Source organism: Scomber japonicus, chromosome 9 (assembly GCF_027409825.1).
Source record: "Scomber japonicus isolate fScoJap1 chromosome 9, fScoJap1.pri, whole genome shotgun sequence".
Taxonomy (NCBI): domain Eukaryota; kingdom Metazoa; phylum Chordata; class Actinopteri; order Scombriformes; family Scombridae; genus Scomber; species Scomber japonicus.
The window spans coordinates 4,995,269-5,017,768 of NC_070586.1; the positions used below are offsets into that span (position 1 = coordinate 4,995,269).

Here is a 22,500-nt window from a genome sequence, read left to right on the forward strand (position 1 = left end):
AAAAAAGAAAATAGGAGGTTAATTTGTATTCTCTCACGCCTGCTGCTTGCTGAGTTGCAGCCACACACGGAAATAGTTCCTCCTCTTAATCTCCGAGGTTTGGATTCAATGCTTCCGATAGAAGAAGGAGAAAGAAGAAGAGGAGGATGAGGAGGATGGAGATGGAGGACAGGACACACTACTACTGCTGCTGCTGCTGCTGATGCTGCTGCTTCCTCTCCCCCTCCTCCTCCTCCTCCTCCTTCTCCTTCTTCCCTCAAAAAAAAAAAAAAAGACAAAAAATCCTTCTCTGTACATCCAGCATGGTAAATATCAGCAGACACACAACACACACACACACACACACACACACACACACACACACACACACAGATAGGAACAATGACACCAGCCACGAGCAACAACAATAGAGAATAAATATCATGTGGCAGGCAGGCAGGGCCGGTCATCCCTCCATCTCCATCCATCCATCCCATCCATCCATCCATCCATTCCATCCATCCATCCATCCATTTAAACATTCCTGCTGTGTGTGTGTGTGTGTGTGTGTGTGTGTGTGTGTGTGAGTGTGTGTGTGTGTGTCGTGTGTGTGTGTGTGTGTGTGTGTGTGTGTGTGTGTGTGTCTGCTGCTGCTGTACAGGCTTCTTTGTGGGGCCTTCACACCTGCATCTGACAGACTCTCTATGTGTGTGTGTGTGTGTGTGTGTGTGTGTGTGTGTGTGTGTGTGTGTGTGTGCTCTGAATATATATTTTTTAAAAATCACATTTCCTTCTCTCCTTCCTTCCTTCCTTTTCTCCCTTTTCATGTATAAACAGTCTGGGGACGTGTTTTACGCACAGATCAGCTGCAGGTGTGTGTGTGTGTGTGTGTGTTGTTTATTTATCATTGTTATGGCTGCTGCTGTGGTGTGTGTGTGTGTGTGTGTGTGTGTGTGTGTTTAATTATTTTTGCCTCCAGACAATAAAATAGCAGCTTACCTTCTCCGCTCCTCTGTGTTTCTTGGCGGACGGCGTGTCGTCATGCTGCCGTCTGACAACAATAGCACCGCCGCTGCTTTAACTCCACAATCCAGAGATCCGGTGCTTTTATTGGCGCCGTTACTCCCGCTGCTAGAAGTATTATTATTATTATTGTTATTGTTGATATTGTTGCCGTGGCCACTTGCCCGGTGCTGCTGATGCTGCTGCTGTTATCCCCCATGATCCTGGAGAGTCCTGGAGGCAGTGGCAGTGTCCGGGTCCGGGGCCGTCTCGGCACAGATGATGCTCGGGCAGGGCGCAACGATGATGAGAGGAAGACGGAGGGAGGAGGAGGAGGAGACGCGCAGCCATCGCCGGGCTTCTCCTTCCTCGTCCGGACAGGAGGACCCTCTCCTCTCTCCCTGTCTCTCTCCCGTTTCCCGCTCCCGCTCCCTCTCCCTCTCCCTCTTCCAGCCCCGGATCACGTTTTTCCCTTTCCTCTCCTCCTTGCCTTTGGTGCATGTCGCAGAAGGAGAGGCCGTGGTCACTTCGGAGACGCAGTTTATTATTATTATTGTTGTTGTTGGTGTTGCCGGTGCCGGTTCCTCCGCCGTCCGCAGCCGCCGCCACCGCCCTCCACGTCTCTGCTGACCGCTGAAAGCATCTCCACACCTCGGCTCCGACCCGCCGCTGCCACCGCCGACAGGTCCCCGGGTCTGGAGCGAGGGGCAGGGCCGCGTCTCTGTCGGCTGAGCCAGCGGCGCTGGAAGAGGAGGAGGAGGAAGAGGAGGAGGAGGAGGAGGAGGAAGAGGAGGAGGAGTAGGTGATGGAGATGGAGGAGGAGGAGGAGGAGGATGAGGCTGTGTGGTTGTGTGACAGCTCCCTGCAGTCCGTCAGCAGCCCTCCATTCTCCTCAGCTCTCAGGAAACGGTTCATCTCCTCCTTTCCTTGTCTCCTTTGTCGATCTCCACAATAATCAGCATTCAAGTCATTGTCAGCGCAGCCAGCCAGCCGCAGTGTGCACACAACATGCTGCTGGATCAGGCCTGCTTTACAGATGCTCTAGCACCCTAAATATGATCCCAGCACCCCTAAAAATAAATAAATTACTGTTTTTTTCCCCTTAAAATGATTTTTATATGACTTAAATGATTTTTGGAGCCCTGTAGAATCTGATAATGTGATAAATATCCCAATAATGTAATAAATAAAACCTCATAACTCAATTAATAAAAAAAACCTGATCATGCAATAAAGTGCTTTTCCCCTATAATGATGTAATAAATGATTACATTAACATTATTATTAGAGATTATTACATTATTGGGTTAACTTTATTTATGCAGAATCTAATAATGTAATACTTCCCCCAATATTATTAATAACATTATTGGGACAAACATTTATGCTACAGGTTCAAATGGTTTTTATTTGAACAGCTTTAATGTACTTTAGATAGTTGTGTCATTAATATATAATCTGTCTCTCAGGGTTCATTAACTTTCTCAGAGCTCAGGGTAGAAATCTGCGATTGTTTATTCTGAACCATTATTATTATTATACTATACTATTTATACTATGTATTAATATATCTTTCCGGGTTGGGGGGGGGGGGGGGGGGGGGGGGGGGGGGGTTAGAAGGTGTGATGGAGTCATACAAAACACACAGATACGTCTGAATTTACACTAAAAATCGGATCATTTCCCATTTTAAAATAAGTAATATAAAGATTATTTTTGCTTTTTTTTGTTTTTACACACACACACGCACACACACACACACACACACACACACACACACACACACACACACACACACTACTAATATCTGAAGCCACAAATGAGATTTTTTTTATATTGAGGAGGGGGGAAAAAAAGAAAAAGATTGAGTCATTTCACAGTTCGGCCACACGGGGGCGCTGCTGCGTTGATTTTCCACTGATTCTCTCTGATTGGTCTCAGGAGGCGGTTTTACTTGTAAATTGTTCAACATCAAATGTGTAAATCACAGTTTTATTGTCACTCAGCTGCTGCTAATGTGATGGAGACATATTCAAAGAAAGAAATCTCTCTCTCTCTAGACGACTTATTTTAAACTGCTTCCTCTGTCTCTCTCCTCTATCTCTATCTCTCTCTCGCTCTCCCTTACTCTCTCTCTCTCTCTCTCTCTCTCTCTCTCTCTCTCTCTCTCTCTCTCTCCCTATCTATCTATCTCACTCTCTCTCTCTCTCTCTCTGTCTCTCTCCCTTCTTTCTCATCTCTCTCTCCCTGTCTCTCTCTGTCTCTCTCTCTCCCTCCCTCGCTCTCTCCCTTTCTCTCTCTTTCTCTCTCCCTCTTTCTCTCTCTCTCTCCCTGTCTCTCTCTGTCTCTCTCTCTCCCTCCCTCGCTCTCTCTCTCCCTTTCTCTCTCTTTCTCTCTCCCTTTCTCTCTCTTTCTCTCTCCCTCTCTCTCTCCCTTTCTCCCTCCCTCTCTCTCTCTATCTCCCTCTGTCTCTCTCTCTCTCGCTCTCTCTCTCTCTCTCTCTCTCTCTCCTCTCTCTCTCTCTCTCTCCCCCTCTACAGGAAGGAAAGATGGAAGGAGGAAGGACAAATGGAAGGAAGGAAGGAAGGAAAAAAGACAGGAAGGAAAGTGGGCCGAATTGGACCCCTCGGCGGGCCGCTTCTCGACCCACGGGCCGCATGTTTGACACCCCTGATTTAGACAATTCAAAAGAGAACATAGAGACATTAGGTACATTAGAAAAAAGGCATTTTTCAAAGGCAGGAAACAAATATACTAACATTTGGAGTCTGATATAATAATCTGTTTGTCTGCCAGGATTGAGTAATACTTTGTCTTGGATCTAATTTATTATCTATCTCCCACAGGACCCTCGAGCACTGCCAACTGCTCTTCTTTGTTCACACACCCACAATTATTTTCATTATCAAATAAATATTGTCAATAATGTGTCATAAAATAGTGAATATAAAGCCTGTGATCACTTCCCACGGGACATCGCTGTCCTACTAACTGTCCAAAAAACCAAAGATATTCATTTCACTTCATTATCATACGACAGAAAAGCATCACATTGTCACATTTGAGGACAATTAAGATACTGTAAATCTGTAAATATGGCGAATAATTGGCATTTCTGGTTTAAAATTGTAAAAGGAAAGTATATAATCAGCCTTATCTTTTAACTAAATACTTGGGCTGTCAGAGTTAATGCATTAATCGCGATTAGATTAATGCAATCCATAACGCATTAATTTTTTATAAATCGCATTTTAATGTTGCAAGCCTTTTTGTCCCTTCTACTCCTCCGTAGACGGCTCCTCTAGCTGTAGCGCTATGCTTTGAAGTGGCCTCCTGCAGTAAACCTACCGTAACCAGTTTCCTTCTTCCTCTTTTCCTTCCTTCCTTCTATCTGTCCTTCCTTCCTTTCTTTCTCCCTTCCTCCTTGTCTTCTCTTCCTTCCTTCCTTCCCTCCGGTCTTCTCTCCTTTCTTATCCCTCTTCTCCTTCCTTCCGTCTGCCCTTCCTACCTTTCTTTCTCCCTTCCTCCTTGTCTTCTCTTCCTTCCTTCATTCCTTCCCTCCGGTCTTCTCTTCTTTCTTATCCCTCTTCTCCTTCCTTCCGTCTGCCCTTCCTACCTTTCTTTCTCCCTTCCTCCTTGTCTTCTCTTCCTTCCTTCCTTCCTTCCTTCCTTCCTGCCTTCCTTCCCTCCCTCCGGTCTTCTCTTCTTTCTTATCCCTCTTCTCCTTCCTTCCGTCTGTCCTTCCTACCTTCCTTTCTCCCTTCCTCCTTGTCTTCTTTTCCTTCCTTCCTTCCTTCCTTCTGATCTTCTCTTCCTTCCATCTGTCTTCTCTTCCCTTCCTTCCTTCCTTCCTTCCTTCCTTCCTTCCTCCTTTCCTTCCCTCCCGTAGACGGCTCCTCTAGCTGTAGCGCTATGCTTTGAAGTGGCCTCCTGCAGTAAACCTACCGCGCTGATGGAAAGTAAGAGAGCTACTGGACTTTTGAACGGCTTGTTTAACTTTAAAACACTTCCAGACGCTTCAGTTGACAAGTCAAAAGTAAAATGCAACCTGTGTCAAACGGAGTTTAACTACCACCGGAGTACGTGGAGTTTGAGTTAGCACCTCCACGCTAAACACCCAGGTGCAGCCAAGCCAGCCTCAGCTCCACCAAAGGACCATTTTGGAGTGTGGGAGTCGCAGCAGAGCCGTGATTGATTCCCAGTTAAGACACTCTGGTAAGAAATGCTTTACATTATGGGCTTAAAACTGCCTTCAAATGGAAAATAACAGGATTTTAAACATGCAATTCAAAACGCCATTAATCGCAATTAACTATGGAAATTCTGCGATTAATCTCGATTTAAAAAATTAATCGTTTGACAGCCCTACTAAAAACATTAACCAGACATAAAGAATCAGCAGACTCGTCACTGAAGGACTAATAGTTGTGGCAACAGTTTGAAATACTTTGCAGTCAACTTTTAAAGAGCGAAGAGGCTCAAACCTTAAATGGCCCATTTTACCTGATGGCCCAATTTCGCTGATATCACCCGAGTCATACTCACAGGTGTGGTGAGTGCCTACTGGTCCAAGTCCAAGCCTGAAAATGTGTTTGAAAATGTGTTTGAAAATGAAAGTTTGACCTACTTTGCTGCTACCTGAATATGACAAAAACCAAAAACTTCACTGTGAGGATGATTACTTCTGATGCTCTGCTGCAAGAAATGCTTTAAAGTTTGTGTAAAGTAAGAATAAATATGTGTTCTGAGTTTGACATACCACAGAAAAGTGTGTTGTTAACCACCCTGCCAAATTTGAATGATTAAGAAAAATCGCCAAATATATGAAATTAGGCTTCAAAGTTGTGTAAAAATCAGCCTCTTTCTCTGCTCCCAAACACTGAAGACCCGCCCCCTACCAAGTGTCACCTGTCAATCAAAGTCACCACCTCTACCAGAAACATGGACGCTACATCTGAGAGCTTTCTGCTGCTAACTCGGCTGCTAGCTCGGCGGCTAGCTTGGTGGCTAACTCAGCTGCTAACTCAGCGGCTAGCTCTGCTAACTGGCTAACTGTAGACTGTAGTAGTAGTAGTATGTGCTGAATGTATTTCTACCTCTACAGCAGCAGGGGCGGGTTTATGCTAATCACTAAATCCTGAACACAGAAATCTTGAAACACAGTTTGTGAAGCCTAGCTCCACAATTCAAATCTAAATGGTTGAAATGCTTTTTACACCTTTTTTAGAAATACATTTATGACCTATTTAATGTGTTTAGAAGAAAATGTTTGAATTCACTTTACACGGTCTTTAAACAAATATGTCCAATGTGTTTACGCTAACTACTTAAATCTGTTTTCTGTTTGTGTTAAACATGCAGGATACAAGTCATCACTTGGCTCATCGTCAGCGCCATCTTTTTCCGTTTGGAGCCAGCATGTGTTGCCTTTCACTCTCTGGAAATACGCTCCACTACCTCGGTGCACACTTCAGCTAACCAGGTCAGGTAACATCATCAAGTTTAATATTGTTACAGTAGTTCGGCTCAGAGTGAGTCCTGGAGCAGGTGAGCTAGCTGTCAGTTAACGCCCTCACAGCAGATCATCAAAGCTACTATAAGGCTGAAAATCATAATAACAGAGCAATAAATTCTAAAGTCACCACCAGCACACTAATTAAACTGCCTGAATTTAGAGATTGAGACCATAATTAATCATTAAAAGGCTTTTTGAACAGGAGTCAGAGCATCAGTGGCACTTTAAGGCAGGCCATTCTTCCACAATGGCTGCAACCTCAAGCCATGATATGGCGCTTTTCCACTACACAGTTCCAGCACTACTCGGCTCGACTCGGTCCCAGGAACGACTTTTTCCATTATGGGTTTGATTCTTGTGTGGGACGGCTCATGACTCTTCCAGCGACAACTCTTCTGACCAATCAGCGGCCAGCAGTCTTATGACATCACATTTAGTATTGGCTCGGCTCGCTTGGAAGCTCAGCAGAGCAGGTACTAAACAGTAGCAGGTACTATCCCTAGTGGAAACACAAAAAAAACGAGTCGAGTCGAGTCGAGTCGAGTCGTGCCGGAACTGTGTAGTAATAGTAGTAATATCATAAATTTTAAAATGATAGCCAGGCCTACTAACCAGCTAATGTTAGCCCATAGTTTAAAGCATCTTGGGAAACATTTTCTTGCTCATTATTGCTATTTAATGCAATATAGTGTTAATAAGTGTCATTAGGTTATAGCTACAGATAATTACTAACAGGAGAGAGTTTGATCTTAAACATAGAAGCCAAAGCATATAATTACAGCTTGGGTGAACTGTTTCCCCTCCAAAAATATTCACTGTAAGACATCTCTGCCTTTGACCTGTCGGACATTTCCCAAATGGAAATTGGAGTTTTCTGTTTTTTTGTTTTTGCACCGTCAGTGAAAAACACAGTCGGCTTGTCAGTCAGTGACCAGAGTGGCTGATAAAAGATGTAGGGCAGGATGTAGATTCAGAGAAATGCTGACGGTATGTTTTAGTCACACTCTGTACACTCACACTCAAACCAAACAAACAGAGCCGACGTAAAGCCAACCACAGACATGTAAGGTAATGTTTGGTTTACATAGGAAAAGGAGGCGTGTGTCATTCTTTACCCCTCATGTGTCCAGCACTGTGTATATAGTTCAGACAAATACTGCACACGTGGAGCATATAACATATAACATGGACTAGAAGGAGGTGCAGTCAGCTAACTCCAGATAGAAGTTCTGAACTCGGCGAGACTCAGGTTTTCCTGTGTGAAGCGTGAAGTGACTTCTGTTGCGATGGAGAACTACAACACCAACGACTTCTATCAATTCACAAGAAGAAACACCATGTCCAAATATTCCCGTTCTCCGTCCAACACTGATGGACATCACCGGTAAGAAATGTCTATTTCTATAGGAAAGATGAAAGGGAGGAAGGAATGAAAGAAGGAAAGGTGGAAGGAAGGAAAAGAATACAGGAAGGAAGGACAGTTGGAAGGAAGGGAGCAAGGAAGGAAGGAAGGAAGGAAAAAAAGACAGGAAGGAAAGATGACAGGAAGGGAGGAAGGACAAATGGAAGGAAGGAAGGAAGGAAAGAGAAGGAGAAGAAAGGGAAGACAGATGGAAGGAAGGAAATAATAAATGAGGAGGGAAGAAAGAAAAGAATGGAAAGGTTGGAAAAAAGGACAGGAAGGAAAGATGAAAGGGAGGAAGGAATGAAGGAAGGAAAAGAATACAGGAAGGAAAGATGGAAGGAAGGAAAAAAAGACAGGAAGGGAGGAAAGAAAGGTGGAAGGAAGGAAAAGAATACAGGAAGGAAAGATGGAAGGAAGGAAGGACAGTTGGAAGGAAGGGAGCAAGGAAGGAAGGAAGGAAGGAAAAAAGACAGGAAGGAAAGATGACAGGAAGGGAGGAAGGACAAATGGAAGGAAGGAAGGAAGGAAGGAAAGAGAAGGAGAAGAAAGGGAAGACAGATGGAAGGAAGGAAAGAATAAATGAGGAGGGAAGAAAGAAAAGAATGGAAAGGTTGGAAAAAAGGACAGGAAGGAAAGATGAAAGGGAGGAAGGAATGAAGGAAGGAAAAGAATACAGGAAGGAAAGATGGAAGGAAGGAAAAAAAGACAGGAAGGGAGGAAAGAAAGGTGGAAGGAAGGAAAAGAATACAAGAAGGAAAGATGGAAGGAAGGAAGGACAGATGGAAGGAAGGGAGCAAGGAAGGAAGGAAGGAAGGAAAAAAGACAGGAAGGAAAGATGACAGGAAGGGAGGAAGGACAAATGGAAGGAAGGAAGGAAGGAAAGAGAAGGAGAAGAAAGGGAAGACAGATGGAAGGAAGGAAAGAATAAATGAGGAGGGAAGAAAGAAAAGAATGGAAAGGTTGGAAAAAAGGACAGGAAGGAAAGATGAAAGGGAGGAAGGAATGAAGGAAGGAAAAGAATACAGGAAGGAAAGATGGAAGGAAGGAAAAAAAGACAGGAAGGGAGGAAAGAAAGGTGGAAGGAAGGAAAAGAATACAGGAAGGAAAGATGGAAGGAAGGAAGGACAGATGGAAGGAAGGGAGCAAGGAAGGAAGGAAGGAAGGAAAAAAGACAGGAAGGAAAGATGACAGGAAGGGAGGAAGGACAAATGGAAGGAAGGAAGGAAGGAAAGAGAAGGAGAAGAAAGGGAAGACAGATGGAAGGAAGGAAAGAATAAATGAGGAGGGAAGAAAGAAAAGAATGGAAAGGTTGGAAAAAAGGACAGGAAGGAAAGATGAAAGGGAGGAAGGAATGAAGGAAGGAAAAGAATACAGGAAGGAAAGATGGAAGGAAGGAAGGACAGATGGAAGGAAGGGAGCAAGGAAGGAAGGAAGGAAAAAAGACAGGAAGGAAAGATGACAGGAAGGGAGGAAGGACAAATGGAAGGAAGGAAGGTAAGAAATCACCGGTAAGAAATGTCTATTTTTTCTCAAGTTAAAGGTCCTTTTCTTCTAAAATCTGACAAGGGGTTTGATATTAAGCATCCAGTCCTGTAGCGTTTCAATCAATCAATCTTTATTTGTATAGCGTCAAATCACAACAGAGTTATCTCAAGGCTCTTTCCACATAGAGCAGGTTCTAAACCAAACTCTTCAGGTTTTAACTTTAAAGAGACCCAACATTCCCACATGAGACACAGTGGAGAGAAAAAACTCCCTTTTAACAGGAAGTAACCTCAGAACCAGACTCAGAGTGGGAGAACATCTGCCTCGACTGGTTGGGGTTGAGAGGAGAGAAAGGAAGGATAGAGGAGAGGAGAGGAAGGAGAGGAGAGAGAGGAAGGAGAGAGGAAGGAAGGAGAGGAGAGAGAGGAAGGGGAAGAGGAGAGAGAGGAAGGAGAGAGGAGAGAGAGGAAGGAGAGGAGAGAGAGGGAGAGAGAGAGAGGAGAGCTCCTTCCTCTCTCTCCTCTCCTTCCTCTCCTCTCTCCTCTCCTCTCCTCTCCTCTCCTTTCTCTCTCTCCTCTCCTTCCTCTCTCTCCTCTCCTTTCCTCTCCTCTCTGTCTCTCTCCTCTCCTTCCTCTCTCTCTCTCTCTCTCCTCTCCTCTCCTTCCTCTCTCTCCTCTCCTCCTCTTCCTCTCTCTCCTTCCTCTCTCTCTCTCCTCTCCTTCCTCTCTCTCTCTCCTCTCCTTCCTCTCTCTCCTCTCCTCTCTCTCCTCTCCTTCCTCTCCTCTCTTTCCTCTCCTTCCTCTCCTTCCTCTCCTCTCCTCTCCTCTCTTTCCTCTCTCTCCTCTCTCTCTCTCTCTCTCTCTCCTCTCCTTCCTCTCTCTCCTCTCTCTCTCCTCTCCTTCCTCCCTCTCCTCTCTCTCTGCTCTCCTTCCTCTCTCTCCTCTCTCTCTCTCTCTCCTCTCCTTCCTCTCTCTCTCCTATCCTTCCTCTCTCTCCTCTCCTTCCTCCCTCTCTCTCTCCCCTCCTTCCTCTCTCTCTCTCTCCTCTCCTCTCCTCTCTCTCCTCTCCTTCCTCTCTCTCCTCTCCTTCCTCCCTCTCTCTCTCCCCTCCTTCCTCTCTCTCTCTCTCCTCTCCTCTCCTCTCTCTCCTCTCCTTCCTCTCTCTCTCTCTCTCCTATCCAGCTAAGTGGAGCTGTTTTCATGTAGTTAACACAATCAGTAAGAAATGTCTTCTCACATCTGAGGACGAGACACTGCAGAAGTTTTCTTTGACAGGAGCTCATTTTCTAAAGTGAGTGAGAATCTTTGCTTTCAGAAAATGCTGCAGGACAGGTTGTTAGTAGCTCTGATGTTCTCTGTAAAGATGTGGTTCCCCTAGTTTTGTGGCCCAAAGCACACGTTGACTCATTGAGGTGTTCATGCATTCAGAACAAGCTGCAACTAACACGGCTTGAGGCTCAATTACCTTTAAAGTGCAATACCACAAATGGCCACTAGATGCTACCTCCAAAAAAAATCCCTGGCTCTAATTTACTCCCATTTAAAAAGCGTAATCTTCAAATGCATCAGCTACAACGTCACTGCTCGGTGTTTCCAGTGAACTAGTGTGAGGTGGTGTGATGGAAGAAAGGAAGAGAGGAAAGAAGGACAGAGGAAAGATGGAAGGTAGGGGGGAGGAATGAAAGAGAGAAGGGTGGAGGAAGGAAAGAAGGGGGGAGGAAGGAGGAAATAAGGAAGGTAGGAGGGAGGAATGAAAGAGAGAAGGAGGGAGGAAGGAAAGAAGGATGGAGGATGGAAGGACAGAAGCAATGAAGGAACAGTCAAAACAGATGGGGTCAATTTGGGGTCAATTCCTTCCTTCCTTCCTTCTCCTTTTCCTTCCTTCCTTCTTTCCTTCTTTCCTCCCTCCATCCCTGCTTCCTTCCTTCCTTCCTCCCTCCCTTCCTTCCTTCCTTCCTTCCTCCCTCTTTTCCTTCCTTCCTTACTCCTTTCCTTCCTTCCTCCCTCCATCCCTGCTTCCTTCCTTCCTTCTTTAATCCTTTCCTCCCTCCCTCCCTCCTTCCTTCCTTCATTCCTCCCTCTTTTCCTTCCTTCCTTACTCCTTTCCTTCCTTCCTTCCTTCCTCCCTTCCTTGACCTGGAGTATAAATTCTTTGGTAATGGCAGTAAGTCCAGCTGCTCCTCTCTGAGAGTGAAAACACGCTGAGAGCTGCACTTCATACAGTGTTTGTGTTTCAAAGTTCTTCTTCTTCTGTTTACACACTGAGTGCAAACACTAGTTACACACACACACACACACACACACACACACACACACACACACACACACACACGTGGGTTATATGTATATATGTCCTCCTGGGTCAAATTGACCCCATCTCTCTTTTGACTGTTCCTTCCTTCCTTCCGTCCTTCCTTCCTTCCTCCCTTCCTTCCTTCCTTGACCTGAGGACAACAGGAGGGTTAAAGAAAAAGACAAGGAAGGAAAGGAGGAAGGAAGGAAGGAAGAAGAGAAAGAAAGAGGGAAGGGAGGAAAGAGAGAGGAAGGAAAGAAAGAGAGAAGGAGGGAGGAAGGAAGGAAGGAAGGACGACATGAAGGTTAAAAGGATGTTTAGAGTTATAGGTTTAGATTAAAGGAGACTATTATACATTATATATTTTTAATTAACTGACATTACTTTGTATAAATCTATATTCACTTTGATTTTAATGCCAAATTATATCGACCATGATTCAGTTTATAAAAGCAATAAAAGGGGAAAACATCCAAGAGGCTGAATACTTTATATTTCTATATTTGTATATTTCTGTTCTGGAGCTCTGCTGGAATATATTTACATGATTTAAAGCTTTTAAAATATACACACACAGAGACACACACACACACACACACACAGTCTTTCAGTTCATCCATTCAAGCAGAAGCAGGATTTCACTTCTTTACTGGAAATAAGAAGCTCTCAAATCCACCAGAACCACAATCTGACCCCAGATATGCAAATATGAACAACCTCAGTGACAAAGAGCATAAAACAGACAGATGTTTGCATCAGTTAGTTTGATGAGGAGGAAGTGGAGGAAATACTGCAGTCTTCCTTCCTTCCTTCCTTCTCTCTTTCCTTCCTCCCTCCCTCCGTCCTTCCTTCTTTCCTCCGTCTTTCCTCCTTCCTTCCTTCCCTCCTCCCCTCCTCCCTTCCTTCCATCCTCCCTCCCTCCTTCCTTCCTTCCTTCCTTCCTTCTTTCCTCTGTCCTTCTTTCCTTCCTTCCTCTTTTCCTTTCTCCCTCCCTCCCTCCCTCCCTCCCTCCCTCCCTCCCTCCCTCCCTCCTTTCTTCTTCCCTCCCTCCTACCGTCCTGTCCTTCCTCCCCTCCTCCCTTCCTTCCATCCTCCCTCCCTCTCTCCTTCCTTCCTTATTTCCTCTGTCCTTCTTTCCTTCCTCCCTTTCTTCTTTCCCCCCTCCCTCCCTCCCTCCCTCCCTCCCTCCTTTCTTCTTCCCTCCCTCCTACCGTCCTTCCTTTCCTCCGTCCTTCCTCCCCTCCTCCCTTCCTTCCATCCTCCCTCCCTCTCTCCTTCCTTCCTTATTTCCTCTGTCCTTCTTTCCTTCCTCCCTTTCTTCTTTCCCCCCTCCCTCCTTCCTTCCTTCCTTCCTTCCTTCTTTCCTCTGTCCTTCTTTCCTTCCTTCCTCTTTTCCTTTCTCCCTCCCTCCCTCCCTCCCTCCCTCCTTTCTTCTTCCCTCCCTCCTACCGTCCTTCCTTTCCTCCGTCCTTCCTCCCCTCCTCCCTTCCTTCCATCCTCCCTCCCTCCCTCCTTCCTTCCTTATTTCCTCTGTCCTTCTTTCCTTCCTCCCTTTCTTCTTTCCCCCCTCCCTCCCTCCCTCCTTCCCTCCCTCCTTCCTTCCTTCCTTCTTTCCTCCCCTCCTTCCTTTCCTTCTTCCTCCTTCCATCCTCCCTCTCTTCCTTCCTCCCTCCCTTCCTTCTTTCCTTCCTCCCTCCTTCCTTTTCCTTCTTCCTCCCCTACATCCTTCCTCTCTCCTTCCTCCATCCTCCCTTCCTTCCTTGACTGGAGGACAACAGGAGGGTTAAACAGATGAAAGGAAACATTTTATCTCACAGCTGAAACAAAGTGTTTGCTAAAATAATTGTTTATTGTTTTTAAAACAAATTAAAAACAATAAAACAATAATTAAAAAACAAACAAACCATAAAACACTAAAACAGGAGCAGAGTCTCATGCACGGTTGAGAGCCAAGGAAGAAAAATGGGTTTTAAGACGAGTTTTAAAATCTCAATCATGTTGCGGTTAAATGTTAAAAAAGTAAATGTGACGTCTCATATTTCAAGTCACTTAAATCTAACCAAAGAAAGAAAAAGGCTGATATTATACTGCCAGACGAGACATTTGACTGATATGCTCATTTGCCAAATACATTAATTTACATTCAGGAGGTTTGTAGAGAAAGTGATTAAAATGTCGAACTAGTCCTTTTAAAATTAGGTTTAGATGTTGGGGAATGTATTATATATATAACACTGAGGGGCCTCACAAGTATACAAGTGTGTGTGTGTGTGTGTGTGTGTGTGTGTGTGTGTGTGTGTGTGTGTGTGTGTGTGTGTGTGTGTGTGTGTGTAGAAAGAAAATATTGAAATTGAAGGACAGACAAAGAGAAAAACTTGACAACATGTTTGTGCTTTGGCCGAGTAACCCAGAGCTGATATCAGCCAGCTCAGGTTACACACACACACACACACACACACACACAGACAAACACACACACACACACACACACACAGACACACACACACACACACACACACACAGACAAACACACACACGTGAGAATGTAAAGCACCTACAGGTTAAATTCTGTATGTTGACCTTCCATTACTAGTACGTATACCTACATGAACTTTGACCTTTGACCTTTGACCCTGTTTTTAGGCAGCTTTTAAACATGTTCTTCTTCTTTCCTCCCTTCCTTCCTTCTCTCTTTCTTTCCTTCCTCTCTCTTTCCTCCCTTCTTTCTTTCCTTCCTCCCTCCCTCCTTCCTTCCTTTTTTCTTTCCTCTGTCCTTCCTTCCTTCCTCCCTCCGTCTGTCCGTCCTCCCTTCCTCCCTCCTTCCTTCCTTCTTTCCTCTGTCCTTCCTTTCTTCCTTCCGTCTGTCCTTCCTCCCTTCCTTCCTCCTTCTCTCTTTCTTTCCTTCCTCTCTCTTTCCTCCCTTCTTTCTTTCCTTCCTCCATCCCCCTTTCTTCCTTCCTTCTGCTCTTCTTTCCTCCCTCCCACTTTCTTTCCTTCCCTCCTTCCTTCCTTCTTTCCTCCCTCCTTCTCTCTTTCTTTCCTCCCCCCTACCTTCCTCTCTTCCTTCTTTCCTCTGTCATTCTTTCCTTCCTTCCTCCCTTCCTTCTCTCCTCCTCTCCTTCCTCCTACCTTCCTTCTCCCTTCCTCCCTCCCTATTACCTTCCTTCCTTCCTTCCTTCCATTCTTACTTCCTCCTTTCTTCCTTCCCTCCTTCCTTCCTTCCTTCCTTCCTTCCTCCCTCCTCTCTTCTTTCCTCCCCCCTACCTTCCTCTCTTCCTTCTTTCCTCTGTCATTCTTTCCTTCCTTCCTCCCTTCCTCCCTCCTACTACCTTCCTTCCTTCCTTCCTTCCTCCCTCCCTCCCTCCCTTCCTCCTTCCAAAGTTTTATGGGTTACACCACTTTTTTATAACATTTTTACCATAAACTTCTAATATATTCTCCTTCCTTCCTTCCTTCCTTCTGTCCTTCCTTCCTTCATTCTTCTGTCCGTCCTCCCTTCCTTCCTTCCTTCCTCACTTCATTCCTCTGTCATTCCTTCCTCCCTTCCTTCCTTTCTTCCTCCCTTCCTTCCTTCCTTTCTTCCTTCTGTCCTTCCTTCCTTCCTTCTGTCCTTCCTTCCTTCCTCCCTACCATCCTCCTCCCTCCTTTCCCTTCCTTCCTTCCAAAGTTTTTATGGTTACACCACTTAGACATTTTTACCATAAACTTCCTAATATATTCTCCTTCCTTCCTTCCTTCCTTCCTTCCTTCCTTCCTTCCTTCCTTCCTTCCTTCCTTTCTTCCTTCCATCTGTCCGTCCCTCCCTTCCTTCCTTCCGTCCTCACTTCATTCCTCCGTCATTCCTTCCTCCCTTCTTGCTTCCTCCCTTCCTCCCTTCCTCCCTTCCTTCCTTCCTTCCTTTCTTCTTCCCTTCCTCCCTTCCTTCCTTCCTTCCTTCCTCCCTTCCTTCCTTCCTTCCTTCCTCCTTCCTTCCTTCCTTCTGTCCTTCCTTCCTTCTGTCTGAGGTCACATGAGTCCAGAGTCTTTTAGTTGACTGGTGTGTTATAACTTGAGCTGCAGTCAGGCGGTGTAACCTGATATATGAGGAAGTTTTTATGGTTACACCACTTAGACATTTTTACCATAATCCTCTAATATATTCTCCTTCCTTCCTTCCTTCCTTCCTTCCTTCCTTCCTTCCTTCCTTCCTTCCTTCTGTCCTTCCTTCCTTCATTCCTTCCTCCCTTCCTTCCTCAATTCATTCCTCCTGTCATTCCTTCCTCCCTTCCTTCCTTCCTTCTGTCCTTCCTCCCTTCCTTCCTCACTTCATTCCTTCTGTCATTCCTTCCTCCCTCCCTTCCTTCCTTCCTTCCTTCTGTCCTTCCTTCCTTCCTTCTGTCTGAGGTCACATGAGTCCAGAGTCTTTTAGTTGACTGGTGTGTTACAGTATAACTTGAGCTGCAGTCAGGCGGTGTAACCTGATATATGAGGTGTTTTCTCTACCTGACACTCCTGTCCTGGATTCATCTGCTGCTGTAAAGAAAAAAAATACATAAATACATCATTACATCAACAAAGGGGGGAAAAGGAATCAGATTTCATCCTGTTGGGGTAAAAAAAAAAAGACTTAACCCTTTATTGGGCAAATAATTATATTTGGTAACTTCTGTAAATATCCCAAAATATCCTTCCTTCCTTCCTTTCCTTCCTCCCTGCCTTCTTTCTTCCCTTCCTCTTTTCCTTTCTCCCTCCCTCGTTCCTTATTTCCTCCGTCCTTCCTTCCTTCCTTTCCTTCCTTCCTTCTTTCCTTCCTCCATCCCCCTTTCTTCTTCCTTCCTTCTTTCTTCCCTTCCTCCCTCCCTCCTTCTCTCTTTCTTTCCTCCCCCCCTACCATCCTTCCTTCCTCCATCCTTCTCTCCTCCCTTCCTTCTTTCCTTCCTCCGTCCTTCCTTCCTTCTTTCCTTCCTCCATCCACCTTTCTTCTTCCTTCCTTCTTTCTTCCCTTCCTCCCTCCCTCCTTCTCTCTTTCTTCCCTCCCCCCTACCATCCTTCCTTCCTCCCTCCTTCTCTCCTCCCTTCCTTCTTTCCTTCCTCCGTCCTTCCTTCCTTCTTTCCTTCCTCCATCCCCCTTTCTTCTTCCTTCCTTCCTTCTTTCTTCCCTTCCTCCCTCCCTCCCTCCTTCTCTCTTCCTTCCCTCCATCTGTCCTTCCTCCCTCCCTCCCTCCTTCTCTCCTCCCTTCCTTCTTTCCTTCCTCCGTCCTTCCTTCCTTCTTTCCTTCCTCCATCCCCCTTTCTTCTTCCTTCCTTCCTTCTTTCTTCCCTTCCTCCCTCCCTCCCTCCTTCTCTCTTTCTTTCCTCCCCCCTACCATCCTTCCTTCCTTCCATCCTTCCTTCCTTCCTCCCTTCCTTTCAATGAGTGTCCTATAAAGGGTTAAATATCTCAGAACAGAACAGAGTGAGTACAGGAACACACACACAGGAGCAAGAAAAACACACTAAACTTTAGTCTTCAAACAAAGCTGAGTTAAATGTCACTGATCAAAGGTTTAAACACACACACTGTCACTCACACACACACTGACACACACACACACACACACCCATAGCTTCCTGCCGTCTGATTGGCTGTGACTTTGTGTGAGACCAGCAGGCCGAGCAGACACTCCCGCAGCAGGCAGGTGGAGGAGCTCGAGCTGCAGGTTGAGGGTTGAGTGTTGAGTTCACCTCTCAGTCCTCTCACAGTAGCAGACAGACAGGAGAGGAGAGCAGGAGAGGAGAGGAGAGCAGGACCGACGGGTGTTTGATCGGTTTTAAAAAAAAAAAAAAAGAAAAGAAAAGCTGAGGAGCGTGATGACAGAGCAGTGTGTGAACCAGCAGACGTCTCAGGAGGATACCAGGAAGTCTAACAGAGGAGCCACAAAGCATGAAGAAAGAGATTATCAGTGAGTTTCTGACTGGAGGAGAGAGTCAAAGAGAATATGTCTGGGTTATAAAGCTGTGATGGTGGTGTTTGGTGTTTGTAACTGTAGAGCAGGGGTGTCAAACATGCGGCCCGTGGGCCAGATACGGCCCACCGAGGGGTACGATCTGGCCCACTTGCCATCCTGTATTCTTTTCCTTCCTTCCTTCCTTCCATCTGTCCTCCAGTCCTCCAGACTGTCTGTCTGTCCTTCAGTCTGTCCTTCCTCCCTTTCTTCCTCCTTCCTTTTGCCTTTTTGTCTTTCCTTCCTTCACTTCTTATTATTAAGGAGGGAGGAAGGAAGACGGGAGGAAGGAAAGAAGGAAGGAGGGAAGGAAGAAGGAAGGAAAGGAGGGAGGAAGGAAAGAAGGAAGGAAAGGAGGGAGGGAGGAAGGAAAGGCAGGAAAGAAGGAAGGAGGGAGGTAAGAAAGAGAGAAGGAGGCAAGGAAGGAAAGGAGGGAGGGAGGAAGGAAGAAGGAAGAAAAGAAGGGAATTATAAAGCATCAGTGTGAGTAGTGATAGCTGTGTTTGGTGTTTGTAGCTGTAGAGCAGGGGTGTCAAACATGCGGCCCGTGGGCCAGATACGGCCCACCGAGGGGTACGATCTGGCCCACTTGCCATCCTGTATTCTTTTCCTTCCTTCCTTCCATCTGTCCTCCCTACCTTCCTTTTTTCCTTTCTTCGTTCCTTCCTTCCATCTGTTCTCCCTACCTTCCTTTTTTCCTTTCTTCGTTCCTTCGTTCCTTCTGTCCTTCCTTACATCTGTCCTTCCTCCCTTCCTTCCTTCTGTCTGTCTGTCCTTCACTGTCTGTCCTTCCTCCCTTTCTTCCTCCTTCCTTTTGCCTTTTTGTCTTTCCTTCATTCCCTTCTTATTTCCTTCCTTCCATCTGTCCTTCCTACCTTCCTTTTTTCCATTCTTCATTCCTTCCTTCCATCTGTCCTTCCTACCTTCCTTTTTTCCTTTCTTCGTTCCTTCCTTCCTTCTGTCCTTCCTTCCATCTGTCCTTCTTCCTTTTCTTCCTTCTGTTCTTCCTTCCTTCCTCCCTTCCTTCCTTCCTTCTTTTCTTCCTTCCGACTGTCTGTCTGTCCTTCAGTCTGTCCTTCCTCCCTTTCTTCCTCCTTCCTTTTGCCTTTTTGTCTTTCCTTCCTTCACTTCTTATTATTAAGGAGGGAGGAAGGAAGACGGGAGGAAGGAAAGAAGGAAGGAGGGAAGGAAGAAGGAAGGAAAGGAGGGAGGAAGGAAAGAAGGAAGGAAAGGAGGGAGGGAGGAAGGAAAGGCAGGAAGAAGGAAGGAAAGGAGGGAGGAAAGAAGGAAGGAGGGAGGTAAGAAAGAGAGAAGGAGGCAAGGAAGGAAAGGAGGGAGGGAGGAAGGAAGAAGGAAGAAAAGAAGGGAATTATAAAGCATCAGTGTGAGTAGTGATAGCGGTGTTTGGTGTTTGTAGCTGTAGAGCAGGGGTGTCAAACATGTGGCCCGTGGGCCAGATACGGCCCACCGAGGGGTATGATCTGGCCCACTTGCCATCCTGTATTCTTTTCCTTCCTTCCTTCCATCTGTCCTCCCTACCTTCCTTTTTTCCTTTCTTCGTTCCTTCCTTCCATCTGTCCTCCCTACCTTCCTTTTTTCCTTTCTTCGTTCCTTCCTTCCTTCTGTCCTTCCTTACATCTGTCCTTCCTCCCTTCCTTCCTTCTGTCCTTCCTTACATCTGTCCTTCCTCCCTTTCTTCCTTCTGTTCTTCCTTCCTTCCTTCCTTCCTCCCTTTCTTCCTTCTGTTCTTCCTTCCTTCCTCCCTCCCTTTCTTCCTTATGTTCTTCCTTCCTTCCTCCCTCCCTTTCTTCCTTCTGTTCTTCCTTCCTTCCTTCCTTCCTTCCTCCCTTTCTTCCTTCTGTTCTTCCTTCCTTCCTTCCTTCCTCCCTTTCTTCCATCTGTTCTCCCTACCTTCCTTTTTTCCTTTCTTCGTTCCTTCCTTCCTTCTGTCCTTCCTTACATCTGTCCTTCCTCCCTTCCTCCCTTCCTTCCTTCTGTCCTTCCTTACATCTGTCCTTCCTCCCTTTCTTCCTTCCCTCCTTCCTTCCTTCCTTCCTGCTGCTGTATGTGTCTTTCTGTCACAGACACTTCCTTCCTTCCCTCCTTCCTTCCTTCCTTTCTTCCTTCCTTCCTGCTGCTGTATGAGGCTTTCTGTCACACACAAAGCAAAGAGAAGAGAAACCGAATCGCTGTAACGCTGTTGTTAGTATTTAAAAATGGCGGGTTTGATTCTTGTGTGGGACGGCTCATGACTCTTCCAGTAAAGACTCTCTGACCAATCAGAGGCCGGCAGTCTGGTGACGTCACATTTAGTATCGGCTCAGCTTGCTTGGAACCTCAGCAGAGCAGGTACTAAAAAAGTAGCAGGTACCAGGTACTATCCCTAGTGGAGACGCAAAAGAAACCGAGTTGAGGCGAGTCGTGCTGGAACTGTGTAGTGGAAAAGTGCCAAAATACACACTGACAGAGCCAGCCAGTTCATATTGAATTAACCAAAGTCAGGGTTTCAGTCGATGTCTAACACTGGTTTACAGATGTTCATTTGATATGTTTAATACTTATTATATATACTGTCTTGTTGTGTAGTGATGAGTCAGTTTAATCAGTTTATAGTGATGTCATCAGGTTTATCAGCTTGGGCTAGCAGGGAGGATCTTTCACATCATATTGTCTTATCATAAATACAAAAATCACCTTGTAAATAACATTCAAACACACTTCTAAAGTTACATCTTGGATTTTCATACTTTTCTGAAAGAGCCAATGTATCCGATTTGGTCATTCTTAACACAAAAATACAAGAAAATGTTAAAAAATAAGGACGTTTTACATCAGCCAGAGTCAAAGTGATTAAACCTAAATGTATCTATATAATGTTAATTGTTAGTGCACAATGTTTTAACCATCAATTAATCAATTCTGCAATCATACAACCATCTAGAGTTGTCTAATGATGGCAGCAAATCAAATATCAAATCTCAAATATGAATCCTGACTTATGAAATGAAAAGACACCATCAGCTTGCATTATGGGAAATGTAGGATCCAACAACTAAAACTAAAAGCAACTAAAAGTCACAGTATCTCTTCCTCTGGTGCTCTGGTGCTTCAGTTTTAACCATTTATAAAATATCTATCGCTTCTGATTGACCCATTTTTAAAGAGGTAATTTACACTCTTACCACTTTAACCTTTGTGTCATCCTTCCGGGTCAAATTGAACCAGTCTGGTTTTACGGTTCCTTCTTTCCTCCCTTCCTTACTTCTGTCTGTCTGTCTGTCTGTCCTTCCTCCCTCCCTCCTTCCTTCCTTCTTTCCTCTGTCCTTCCTTCCTTCCCTCTGTCCTTCCTTCCTTCCTTCCTTCCTTCTGTCTGTCCTTCCTCCCTCCTCCCTTTCTTCCTTCCTTCCTCCATCCCCCTTTCTTCCTTCCTTCCTTCCTTCCTCCCTCCCACTTTCTTTCCTTCCCTCCTCCCTTTCTTCCTTCCTTCTGTCCTTCCTTCCTCCCTCCCACTTTCTTTCCTTCCCTCCTTCCTTCTCTCCTCCTCTCCTCCCTCCTACCTTCCTTCCTCCCTCCCTACTACCTTCTTTCCTTCCTTCCTTCCTTCCTTCCTTTTACTCTCCACTTTAATGTTTTATTCTTTTTTTTTAGATTCTTTTTATCTTATATTTTATTATAACCTTTTAAGATCATTATGTTTTATGTCAATTGATGCTTTATATAAATCCTTGCTATACATTCAACATTCAGGTTATGTCACTTTTGTAATTTACATAAAGAAAGGCAGTACTAAACGATCCCAGAGCCTCTTTAGGATGGCTTTTATCTCTGCATTGGCCATTACTGCATGTCCTTCCTACTTGCTGCTTAATAAGAGATAAGAGAGGTGATATCTGCGCTTGCTTCCTGTCGCTCTGCAGCTCAGACGTAGAGAACATGGCAGAGGAACAACGTCACAGGAACGGGAGGCCGAGCAACGAGCATCTGCAGGCCGTCGAACCCGAGCAGCACGAGCTCTCCAGCAAGAGGAAGCCGGTTTTAATCAGGTAGGAAACCAGATCTAACACAACTGATTAAAACTAATGGATTCATGCAACTTTAAACTTAAATACTATGTGATGATCTGTGGTGATCTGTATTATCTATTAGAAGTTTCTTTAATTAATGTTTTATATCCCTTTCATTACTTTTAATATGATATATGTCACATTTTCTTTAAGTTACTTGGTGTCCTGCAGTGTAAAAAGTAGCGTTATATAATTAAAGTACACTTGTATTAGAGTGCAAAGGGTCACAGGCAATCAAACAGTTATATAATACATGCTATAACTGTTTATTTAGTGTTGTATAAGTCAGTATTAGTATGTTTTACTTTAGTTAATGTCCTATGTGTAATAAATGAATGCATCCTCGGTTGATTTGCAGGTCAAAGACCTTCGACCACACTCTGCTGACTCAGGTCCAGACCGACTCAGACTCCAAGTTAGAGAGGAAGAAGTCTCACTACAGCCAGGTGAGGATTATGGATTATGATTTATGAGCTCATCTTTTTATTACAGCTATAAAACATTAACAGCACGGAGTCGTTCTCACACACTTGTTTTTCCAGGTTGTTCATATCAGGTTATAATCTCTAATGACTTTTTTCCAGACAGCGTTTTGTTATCTTATTGATTATTTCTACCAGAGCACATCGGGACAGTTCAGTGGGTCACGCTGATGTCATCTGTAGGAGGGCTGCAGCTAAGGAGGATACTGAGGTCATGTCCTCAGTTCAAGGCCAAATCCTTTCAAATTAAAAGACAAAAAGACGTGGTTGGTCCTTGAACTCCAAAATAAAATGTGATATAAGATAAGATATG

General features: G+C 45.1%; 2 protein-coding genes across 3 annotated transcripts in view; one reads left to right on the forward strand and one right to left on the reverse strand.

The window, feature by feature from the left end:
- The window catches only part of znf608 (zinc finger protein 608), a 113,381-nt gene extending 111,479 nt beyond the window's left edge, over positions 1 to 1,902 (reverse strand). The window contains 6 exon segments of the mRNA XM_053326193.1: positions 979 to 1,053; positions 1,056 to 1,133; positions 1,195 to 1,275; positions 1,277 to 1,396; positions 1,398 to 1,688; positions 1,690 to 1,902. Coding sequence (XP_053182168.1) covers positions 979 to 1,053; positions 1,056 to 1,133; positions 1,195 to 1,275; positions 1,277 to 1,396; positions 1,398 to 1,688; positions 1,690 to 1,896 — 852 coding nt within the window. The 5' untranslated portion in view covers positions 1,897 to 1,902.
- A 5,839-nt stretch (positions 1,903 to 7,741) lies between these two features.
- Positions 7,742 to 22,500, forward strand: part of LOC128365435 (GRAM domain-containing protein 2B) — a 24,657-nt gene continuing 9,898 nt past the window's right edge. The window contains exons 1-3 of one of the 2 annotated variants that reach the window (XM_053326179.1): positions 7,742 to 7,880; positions 21,559 to 21,684; positions 22,064 to 22,151. In XM_053326179.1, coding sequence (XP_053182154.1) covers positions 7,783 to 7,880; positions 21,559 to 21,684; positions 22,064 to 22,151 — 312 coding nt within the window. In that variant the 5' untranslated portion in view covers positions 7,742 to 7,782. Of the gene's footprint in view, positions 7,881 to 17,419; positions 17,600 to 21,558; positions 21,685 to 22,063; positions 22,152 to 22,500 lie in introns of those variants that run through there. The other variant, XM_053326180.1, reaches the window with a different exon arrangement.